Source organism: Suncus etruscus, chromosome 1, assembly GCF_024139225.1.
Source record: "Suncus etruscus isolate mSunEtr1 chromosome 1, mSunEtr1.pri.cur, whole genome shotgun sequence".
Taxonomy (NCBI): domain Eukaryota; kingdom Metazoa; phylum Chordata; class Mammalia; order Eulipotyphla; family Soricidae; genus Suncus; species Suncus etruscus.
The window spans coordinates 152,564,437-152,575,967 of NC_064848.1; the positions used below are offsets into that span (position 1 = coordinate 152,564,437).

At 36.1% G+C, this 11,531-nt stretch overlaps 1 protein-coding gene across 1 annotated transcript; it reads left to right on the plus strand.

Annotated features, from left to right (window-relative positions):
- The first annotated feature begins 501 nt into the window (after positions 1–501).
- LOC126025932 (olfactory receptor-like protein OLF3) lies at positions 502–7,179 on the plus strand. The gene is made up of 2 exons (XM_049785678.1): positions 502–1,433; positions 6,999–7,179. Exons 1-2 carry the CDS (start codon positions 502–504, stop codon positions 7,177–7,179), a joined length of 1,113 nt encoding a protein of 370 aa, XP_049641635.1.
- The last annotated feature ends 4,352 nt before the right edge of the window (positions 7,180–11,531 follow it).

Below are 11,531 nucleotides of genomic sequence, written 5' to 3' on the forward strand. Positions count from 1 at the left end.
TTGCTGCTGAATAAAAAAAGACTATGTTTTGCAAGCTTTGGCTGAGAACCCAAATTTACTGATTTTTGAAAGCATAAAAGTTGAGGATCTCATTTCAGTAGAAAATCCAGGAGTAAAATTATCCATTTTAAAAAGGTCAATTTAAAATACCGCTTAGATTTCATTCACTATGAATTCTGAGATAAGAATGAAGATAAAATATGTACCAAATCACATTTTGAAGTTAAGGTTTTAAATTTCAGTGTCTAAGAGTTTTGATCCTATCTGATTATGGAAGGAAAAGGATGTCAACTCTTCTTTTCTCCCAGAATGAGTCACATATGTAGGATCTATTCAATCCAAAATCTCAAAGAAGACATTAAAGCTAGCAAACCATACCAGGCTCTATTAGATGGCTGTGTGTTTTGATATGTTTGTAAGGGGCCTGCTGCCCCCTTGAATACAGATATTCAACTGTATTCAACTGTTGAATTGTAACTTGCATTTGGTCCTTAGAGACTAATGGGAAGAGATAACCAGACATGGATTAATGAGTTCATTTTGCTGGGATTGTCCAGTGACTGGAACACTCAGGTCTTGCTCTTTATCCTTTTCCTGGCTATGTATCTTGTGACTGTGTTGGGAAATTTCCTCATCATCCTTCTTATAAGGCTGGATAGCAGGCTCGGTACCCCCATGTACTTCTTTCTCACTGTCCTATCTTTTGTGGACATCTGTTATACCAACAGCACAGTTCCACAGATGCTCGTTCACCTCCTATCAGCCTGGAAATCCATCCCATTCTACAACTGTGTTCTCCAGCTCTTCATCTCTCTGGCAATGGGCAGCACAGAGTTCTTCCTGCTGGGCGCCATGGCTTATGACCGCTATGTGGCTGTGTGCTACCCGCTACACTATACAGTTATTATGCATGGAGGGGTTTGCCTTGGGCTGGCTGCCAGCTGCTTGGTGGCTGGGTTTACGAATTCTCTGATGCAGACCATTCTCATCTTCCAGCTCCCTTTGTGTCGTCACATCATCAATCACTTTGCCTGTGAGATGTTGGCTGTGCTGAGGCTGACCTGCGTGGACATCTCCTTCAACATGGTCATGGTGGCCATCTCGGGCTTTCTGGTGATCATGCTTCCATGTTTCATGGTTGTCTTTTCCTATGGTCGAATTGTTGCAGCCATTCTGAGGATTCGCTCTGCCCAGGGGCGCCGCAAAGCCTTTGGGACCTGTGCTTCCCACTTCACTGTTGTCTCCATGTGCTTTGGGGCAGCCATCTTCACCTATCTCAGACCCGAGGCTGGGTCCTCGGCAGAGCAAGAAAAGATGGTTGCCCTTTTCTATGCTGTAGTCACCCCTATGCTGAACCCTCTAATCTACAGCTTGAGGAACAAGGAGGTGATGAGTGCTCTTAGAAAAGTGCTGGGGAAATTTAGTGAAGAAAGGTAAAGATCTGACAAGCTTCTTTCCTTTGGAGTCCAAAAACTGACATTATTAACAGGAAAAAAATTGAGTGCTGTGCCCTTTGTCACTGAATTTGGCATTATTTTAGAATCTGATGAACCTATTTTTGTAGCCTTATTTTCCACATTAGTCCACATTTAAACTATGTTCAACATTTTATTGATGATAAAAAATAATACATCAATTAAAAAGTCCTTCCATGATCTGTTCCCCATATTATATTTATCTTTTATTTCAGAAAATGCAATATAGGCTGTGAAGTACTCAGCTTGAAATATTTATCTATATTTGAACCTGCTAGCTAGCAATATGGCTTTGAAAAATATGCTCGATATCAGCTTCTTTGCCCAAAAAAAGAACAAACAATATTCATTGTGTAAAATAATAGATTGGTCACAGCTTTGCAATACTCCTAATTGATGACCAGTATAAATCAGATATTCAACTATTAAAGTAGTATTTAAGGCATAAATATAGGACTAAAAAGTATACAAACTAATATCTACAGGTGTTTCCAACATTGGTTTTAACTCAATGCTTTGGATATAGTGGATTTACGTACTATCCTTGTTACCCCAAATCACATTTCCTGCCTTTTAATAATCATGTACCTATCTACGTATTTATTGCTGTATATATTAGTAGTCTTCTATATCAATCAACCAGACTATATATCTCAGCTAATGTTATTTTTTTATTTTTTGTTTCCAATACATATCTTTTCTCAAATGTATATGCCCAACTTTTGCTAATACCTTCATTAATCTTATATTTATTCTTCATATAGTTAAATATAACTATTATGCTTCTAATGCTACTTTCCTTCTGCTATTGTACATATTCACTATATTTGTAAGAGGAGTTATTTTACATTCAGTTAAGACAAATCTTGATTCCTTTCTTTTAGACTCAATACAACAATGGATTTGATCAGCTTGATCAGTAAATTGTATGAACACTCTAGCCCGTTTCATCCTCTTCTTTCTACATTTCATTATGCCCACAAATTTTTTATTTGAAAAGTACCTTTAGTTTATCCTGAAAAACAAAGTACAGAGACAGAAATTATAATAACCTGTGTAGATTAATAAACTAGTTGAAGAGGAACCCCCAATAATGATAGACTAATGACCCTTCCATACATTTTATCCTAATCCCAACTCCTTTTCCCAAAAGTAAATGCTACCATGATTTCTTACTGCATTCATGACTTTTATTTGCTTTGAGGTGCTTTTCAACAGTTCTCAGGAGGACCTAGTAACTTCCCACTGATGATTCATGATCAACAGAGCTTAATGCAAGAGTCCAAGCATGCAGATTACCCCATCATTGCTAAGTAACCTTCATATAGTCATCCAATGATACTTGAGGTCCATATGATACCCTGAACCTTAACCTCTATAGTATCCGTCCAATCCCTTATTTATGGCTTTACCCAATTACTAGAGTTAAATTTTTCCAAACTGGTTTGTCATTGAAGTATTATCTATATATCCTCTACATATCAATCTATATATCCTCTAAATATTTTTCTTTACCCTGTTGTATTTAATTAATAACTTGGATTGTTTGACCTATATTGGATACCTTTATCTTAGCAACTAAGCCAGGGCACATCACTATCCTACTTAGAAGAAAATACAAGCTGTCTTTGTTCTAAAATAGTTTAGCTGCTGCTTGCTCTCCACCTGCATTTCTTTCTTTCTTTCTTTCTTTCTTTCTTTCTTTCTTTCTTTCTTTCTTTCTTTCTTTCTTTCTTTCTTCCTTCCTTCCTTCCTTTCTTTCTTTCTTTCTCTTCTTTCTTCTTTCTCTTCTTTTTCTTTCTTTTTTTCTTTTTTGTTCTTTTTCTGCACTAATCCACATCGGTTATTTATCAGAGATTAGAAGAAAACAGGTGATTTCCATATTTTTCTAACAATCAGATATATATATGCAGAAAAATATGTATCAAGTTTTTATTTTATTTAGTGGGGCTCCATGTAGGTTCACCCAAACAGACTAGGAGTGATCCCTGAGTGCAAAGCTAGAAGTAAGTCCTGAACACTGCCAGATCTTATCCCAAAATCAAAATAGACAAATGACATCTTTACATTATTAAATTTTCCCATCCAAATCTTGGAAATCTTGTTGTTGTTTGTTTGTTTGGTGGGCCACATCCAGTGATGCTCAGGGATTACTCAAGGCTCTGTGCTCAGAAATCGCTCCTGGCTTGGGGGACCATATGGGACACCAGGGATTCGAACCGTGGTCAATCCTAAATCAGTCACATGCAAGACAAAATGCCCTATTGATGAGCCACCACATTTAGGTTTTCTTTAATATCCTTTCCAGTATTAACTTTATCAACCAAGTTTTCAATAGATGATAGTCAATAAGGTATTATGATTACAATAGTGGATGGCAAAAACAAAAACAAAAAAAACAGCCTTTGAGGCAAGAGAGATAATACAATGAGTAGTGCATTAGCCTTGCTCATGACTGATTTGGGTTTGGGTTTGTTCTGTGGCACTTTATATAACTCCCTGAGTGTAGAACCCCGAGTGAAGCCTGAGAACAGCTAAATGTGGACTCTCTCCCAAATATTTTAGCTTTCATGAAGAGTGTGTTTTATTTAAAGGAAAAAAATAAATATAAAATGTAATGTATATAGTAGATTTTATGGTATTAATTACTGGAAAGAAGATAAAGTGGAAAAAGAAGATGAAGAAATTCAGGAGAAATGCCAAAAACATGCACTCTTGTCTTGCAATTGACTGACCCAGTTCCATCCCCAGCACAACAAAACCCTAACAGGAGTGATATCTGATCTCAGAGCCCTAAGAAAATTGATCCCTGAGCACAAAGCCAGGAGTAATCTCTGAGCACTGCCAAAGGTGAGGTGGATCCCAAACCAATGAAACAAACAAAAAATCAGGAAAAAAAGAGATTATTGAGGAGGTTGGATATTTTGCTATAGTGCTTCAGAGTTCCCTTTATTCTATTAAGAAAGATCTACATCCTTTTATAATTTCTGTTGCTAAGAAAATATTTTATTTTTCTTATTGGTTTTTAGTGGCATACAGAAATGCTATTGATTTCTGTGGTGATTTTCTATATAGTTGTATCACTAAATATAGATTTCACTAGATTCATGAATTTGTTTTTGTGGGCATATAATCATATCTTCAAAAATGTATCTACATATCTTAATATTAGTTTACTTTTCATTTTTATTTTATAGTTTTAGAAATTTCTGAACCCTTTCAGCATCTTAATTTTATTTACTTGTAACATAATCTAAGACCACGAATATCACATCAAATAGAAACTATGATAGCCTGCATTCTTTTTATTCCTGACTCAAATGATACACTTTACACATTATTAATTAATCATAATACTTAATTGGTATATATTTAAGTATTTAATGTTAACTAAATAGTTGAGAAAGAATTCAGTAAAATGAGATTATAAGTGCCCTACCATAAACCAAGAATATTTTAGAGCAAATCCAACTAAAATCTGTAGTATTGGCATAGAACATACATAGATAGGGAATTAAAAAACACTCACCAAATAAACTTTTGTATCTTAAAACTTAGTGTATCATAAATTAATAATTTTGAGTTAGCTTAGTAAAGTATGCATTATTAAATTAATGAGGTTAGAATCAATACCATTTTGTTATCATAAATTACTTTATTTAAAGACCATGTATCACCTGGTTAACCTAGTTAATCAAAATATGATTGTTTCCACGAAAGAATGAATGAAATTATTAAAAAATATAAAGAAAGACAATAAAGGAAAAAGAAAAAAGGAACAGGAAAATTTGTGAAAATTACTGTACCACAAAACAAGGTCCATACGTGTCATTGTCACATTTACTAAGTTCTTTTTGCTAATTGATCATTCTGTAACTTCTTTTGTTTCTCAACATTAGATACATATTGGTGTTTAAATCTGTGTGTTCCTCTGGGGATGATAGAATTTTAAGAATTGGAGCTGTAGCAAGGCCCAGGAATTCCAAGGACTATTGCTTGGTGGTTGTACGTGATGGGTGCAGTGGCCATGGCTTCAGTAAGCTTCAATTCTTTGGAGATTGCCAGCCTTTGGCTTTGTGGCTGGGGTTCACATAATTTTTCATGGTTTTGATTACATCTCTTTCCAGGACAGAGTGAGTCTATGGAGCTTGCCAAATGCAGACATAGTTAACCAAGGCCAATTCCAATGGGAAAATTGTTAACTTTCTTTTTTTAAATGCTATACAATTAATTTATAATGTATGAAGGAAAGTAAGTGCATTTTGCAAATGAACTTAGGTTTATTTTCTACCATATATAGTATATATTTATACAATATACTATAGATATATATTTTACATGTAATTATATACAAATATATTTATGTAAACATAACTGTATACGCATGTGAATATTCTTTTTTCTATATTCAGAGATTATTCCAGGTGGTATTCAAGGAATTATCTATGGTGCTGGGACTATAGCGTGACTTCATGCAAGACAAGCACCTTACCCACAGTACATTTTCTCTTTGTTACTCTTTTTAATTTTTATTTAAAAAAATTTTGGTGTTTGTGCCACATCCAATGGCACTCAGGAACTACTTTTTATTCTTTGCACAAGGGTCACTACAGGTAGTGCTCAGGGCACTTTAAGTGGCATTTGGGATCAAATTGAGAGGTCTTACCCTTTGTATTAGCTCTCCCATCTTTTGTCAAAATCATAGTCAATAATTTTTTCACACTAAATGACTTCTATTTAAGAATCTGATTACCAATTTCTAAGTTCATACAAGGACCTTACAGTAGAAGGACAAGGAAACTTCTAAGAGGGCCAGAAGTGTGGTAGAATTTTAAGCATGCAGTCCAGTCCTCTCTTAAGCACCATTTTGTATAAGGTCTGGTATTAAAGAGTCTCCTTGCTTAAGTTCAGAGATGAGAATGGACCACAGATAACCCTTTGAATCCCTAAACTACTTGTTCCAGGTGGGATTAGGAAACAGAATATGGGAATGGGTAAACTGAGATGAGAAATTGAGATGGGAGGTAGAGATTTAATCACACTTTGATGCTCATAAACTAAGATTTAAAATATAGTCCCACTATCCAAAAGTGCTATCACTGAAGACTCAGTTGTACCCTCTTGAGAAATTAAAGTTTATTGGGCTCTTTCCCATCCTCCAGGGAAAAGGAAATAAAACTTTTATTTGCAAAGTTGAAAAGCAAGTTAAGGTGTTTGGCTCACAAGTGACCAGCTATGGGGGAGGGTGAAGAAAAAGAAATGAAATAAACAAAGCATAATTGGACCCTTGAGATTTCATCACTAAAGTTAGAGAAAGTTATTTGTTCAAATTCCACAACTTTCCCAGTCCTACCATCTTCCAGGGCCACCCTCCATTCTTCAATGGTGAGTCAGGCATTTTCCATCTAAACATCAATTATGAAACCAGATTCCTGTAGTCCATAGCCACCTCCTATAGTCTTAAAGGCTAGAGTAAGGTGGCTTAATCTATTGTATTCTATTAGTATTTTGTCTTTTCCTTAGATGTGTCCTGACTGAATTGGGAACCCATACATTTTCTCCCCATGATTTGAACCTGAAGTTACAAATGAACCAGTTCCAGATTTACGATCTGTCTGCTTTTTCACTGACTCCTCGAAAGAAAATTCAAACATCAGAATTGTGCCAATACCAAGAGAAAGATGACACCATCAGAGAGAGCTGATTTTTTCTCCATTCAGAATTTGTTTGGAGAGACAAATCTTATAAGTAACAACTCTGTTGAAAATGCTTTTCATATTTTCCCCATAGAACTGTTTGGGAATATTTTGCAGCTACTCTTGGCACAATTGTCCATTCTTCTTGCTGAAGGAATTGCTAATCTTTTATAGGTCTTAAAAATGACCTATGTTAAAGATGATTTCAGTTTGTATATAAATTTAAAAATAATTTTGTTATTCTTTTTTTTTTTTTTTTGTTTTTGGGCCACACCCAGCGGTGCTCAGGGGTTACTCCTGGCTGTCTGCTCAGAAATAGCTCCTGGCAGGCACGGGGACCATATGGGACACCGGGATTCGAACCAACCACCTTTGGTCCTGGATCGGCTGCTTGCAAGGCAAACGCCGCTGTGCTATCTCTCCGGGCCCAATTTTGTTATTCTTACTATCACTATGGAATATTTTTTCTTGGAAAAGGATAATTTTTTGTTATTTCCAACACTTAACATATATGAAAAGTTATGTACTAGGGTGTTAGGGGGTATATGCCACACTATAAAGCATTAATTCAATGAAAGGGGTATTTCAAAGTGAAAATAGAATGTTTAGGCTGCAAGAATGTGATCCAAAGACACAGTTTGGGGCTGGAGTGATATCATAGTGGTAGAGTGTTTGCCTTGCATGCTGCTGGCCAAGGACAAACACGGTTTGACCCCCAGCATCCCATATGGTCCCCCTAGCCTGCCAGAAATATTTCTGAGTGCAGAGCCAATAGTAACCCCTGACCACTGCAGGGTGTGGCCTCAAAACAAAGAAACAAAACAAAACAAAGACACAGTGTTGTCAGTAATGATAAGTGTAGGTGATTATTCTTGAAATAAAAATTTGGCATGGCAATCATGATTACCAAGTTCTAGAATGATGCTCATTATCTAAGTACTTTGGAGTTAAGAAGAAGAAAAATCTGGCAATACCAAAAGGCTAGGAACAATCTGTGTGTACAGAGGAGACCAAGTCTGGAGTCAGTCATGCACTTTTTGTGCATTTCATGTGGACTTCTTTCCTTCAGCCCATATTCATCTCTTTCGCGAACTACTCTCAAAGCTTGGAGTGAAGGAATAGGTATGCATGGTAATCTCCACTGTTATTTCTCTGATTCTGTAACAATCACAATGTTGGGGTTGTTCCTCTTTATAAAATTGCAGATTAAAACTTGGAAATAAGTCAATATTGCAACTATAGATAGTAGCTTAATATTTTTGATTTTTTTATCTGTTAGTGGAGAAATTTTAGTCATACTAGTAATGTTAATAAAAAAAAAATCTACCCAGAAGCTTCAATTTTTGAGTGTGTGCGCTCATGAGTATGTGGGCTTGTCCTTAAATATTTCACTGTTAAAATATTTTCAGAATTCCTCATTTTTCTTGGTTAATCTATTTTCTGCAATATTTTCACCAGGAATGAACCACATTTTAGATAAGTTTTCTAGATGAGGGGCTAAATATTACTCTGAATACTAATATAAATATTGAAGAGTGTGGATAAAATAGATGTTTTAAGGAATAATATAAAGACTAAATCAAGAAATAGAATCTTTAAATGCTTTTCTTAATCTTTTATGATTGTCATCATTTCTGTTCTCTATCATTTGGTTTTATTGCTATTTTCTCACTTCTGTTTGTGCTTTTATTTTCTTTCTGGTTTTCTTCTTTCTAATCATTACTTCTATTTTTAACTTTCCCTTGGTAGCCAAACAGTAACTTCTCTCATTTCTTCTTATCTACATCATAATATTCATTTATACATAATTTTGCAAGCCTTTCCCCAAATATAGATTTATCAATATTCTATTTACTTAAATTTGTTTTTAGAACAGATATTAAATAAATGTATATTACCAATAGCATAAAATTATTTTTTACTTGAGGTGATATTGATATAACATAATTAGCCATTTGATATACATATAGAATACACTGACATTTACATGTCAGAGTATTTTTGAAATTTCCTGTTAGTGTATTGTTAAGAAAACATAAATTAAAAGTTTTTTTAATGGTTTTGTACTTGTTATAGTGTTTTTGAGGTGGCCAAGAGGTTGCATGGAAAGCACCCCTTTGATTTGGTTGTCTTCTGTGTAATGCTTTGGTTTGAGCACATACGGACTCAACAGTTTACCTTTGATTTTTCTTCCAAGTAAACTAGAACTTCAGTCCATGTATATGTATGTGCACATGTGTGAGGTAGTAGTGATTATTTTTGCAAACAGAGATATATTGGCACTAATTAGAAATGCTGACTTTGCTAAGAGAATAAATTCAAAGTTTTTTGTGGGAGTGGCCTCAGAAACATCTTTCCATTAAGTAAAACTCATCTCCTCTGCCCAGAATTCTCCATCATGACTCACCTTTATTTTGACAAGGTGCTAGTTTTACTAGGTAAAATTATCCTTACTTTCACTTCCCTTTTGAAAACATATTTGTAAAAAATATGCATGTTTCTTGATTTATTTCTGCTCTTAGATAAATTTTGCTTTCATCACTGACCATAAAGTCTTTATTTTTCCTAAGAAGAGAAGAAAAATTCTCTGCACATTCTAAAGTTGTTCCAGACATGAATCCTTCAGATACAAAGTAAAGCGAGATCACCTTTTTATACCTATGAGAGGCCAGTTAATCAATCGGTGCTGTAATAATGGAGTCCCTCAATGAGGAGACAGATGAAGAAGGTTCCTAAATGGAGAGATGTGTGTTTCTTCTTCATGTATTACTGTTGACAAGTCTTAAAGGCCACTCATCAACCTCACAAAACTGTGAGAACAATCTACTCTGGCTCTCTAGACCCAAGCGATGGACTTCAAAGTAGAAAGATTCAGCACTCTTTTATGTCTCCAGATTTTTGTTTGATGATCCACAATATGTGAACAATAAGCACCTCTTCTCCACACACAGACCATAATATATTTGAGAGTTATAATGGATAAGGTCCTGATAATTGGATAATTTTGTTTTCTACTGCCTCCTGCATCCTTTTATTGTATTTATTGATACCACTGTCATTCCATTTGTAGAGATGGTAAGTCTAAGTTAATATCATTTAGAAATTATATCATATATATAAATTATTAGTATGATGCATGGCATTAGTATTTGATAAAAAGTGTTATTTAATGCCCATTTTATTTAGAAATAAGTATAGGAGCCTGAGCAATAGTATAGTAGGTATGACACTTGCCTTGCACGTGGCCAACCTAGATTTGGATTTGATCTCTGGCATCCATATGGTCTCCTGGGCACTTCCAAGAGTGATTCCTAAGTAATAATCCAGGAGTAATCCCTGAGAATCAATGGGTATAGCCCAAACTTTAAAAAAATGATAGAGTGAAAAGACAATGTTTTAGGGTGGGGAAATAGTACAATGGATAGGGAGCTTGCCTAACACAAAGCTTACCTGGCATCCCAAATAGCCTCCAGAGCACTCTCCGGAGTGAGTCCTGAGTACAGAGATAGGATAATACGGGGCTGGGCAGTGGCGCTAAAGGTAAGGTGCCTGCCTTGCCTGCGCTAACCTTGGACGGACCGCGGTTCGATCCCCCGTTGTCCCATATGGTCCCCCAAGCCAGGAGCAACTTCTGAGCACATAGCCAGGAGTAACCCCTGAGCGTTACCGGGTGTGGCCCAAAAACCAAAAAAAAAAAAAAAAGATAGGATAATACATCAAATATCATGGTTTGTGGCTCCCAAAAACAAACAAAAAATACCAAGAAAATAAAGATGCGCAGTTGTATTCTTTATTTTATTTTTTGTTTTTGTTTTTGTTTTGGGGGGGCACACCTGGCAGTTCTCAGGGGTTACTCCTGGCTCTGCACTCAGAAATGACTCCGAGCAGGCTTGAGGGACAATATGGGATGCTGGGAATTGAGCCCAGGTCTGACCTGGGTCAGCTGCATGAAAGGCAAATGCCCTACCAGCTGTGCTATCACTCCGCCCCCTCCCCCTTATACTTTTTTTTTCTCTTGAGCCACAACTGGCGGCACTTGGGTTACTCCTGGCTCTGTGCTCAGAAATCACTCCTGGCAGGCTCAGGGATTATATGGGATGCTGGAAATAGAATCCGAATCTGTCCTAGGTTGGCTGCATGCGAGGCAAATGCCCTACCACTGTGCTATCACTCTAGCTCCTTAGTTGCATTCTTTTGGGGGGAATTTTAGGCCACACCAGGCAGCCTGCTCACTGGCTACTTATGGTTCATTATTGGTCACTAGGGGACCATGCAGAGCTGGAAAGTATATGCTCAGCTCACAGACTTATTTCTAGCACTGTTCTTTATTCTTAATATTTGTTATACTTCAATGTAGATC

Bases quoted from the DNA above. Each gene is read 5' to 3' on its own strand.
- LOC126025932 (XM_049785678.1), top strand. From the start codon at position 502: ATGGGAAGAGATAACCAGACATGGATTAATGAGTTCATTTTGCTGGGA. The intron at 1,434-6,998 runs GTAAAGATCTGA...TCTTTTCCTTAG, and splicing joins GGGAAATTTAGTGAAGAAAG to ATGTGTCCTGACTGAATTGG.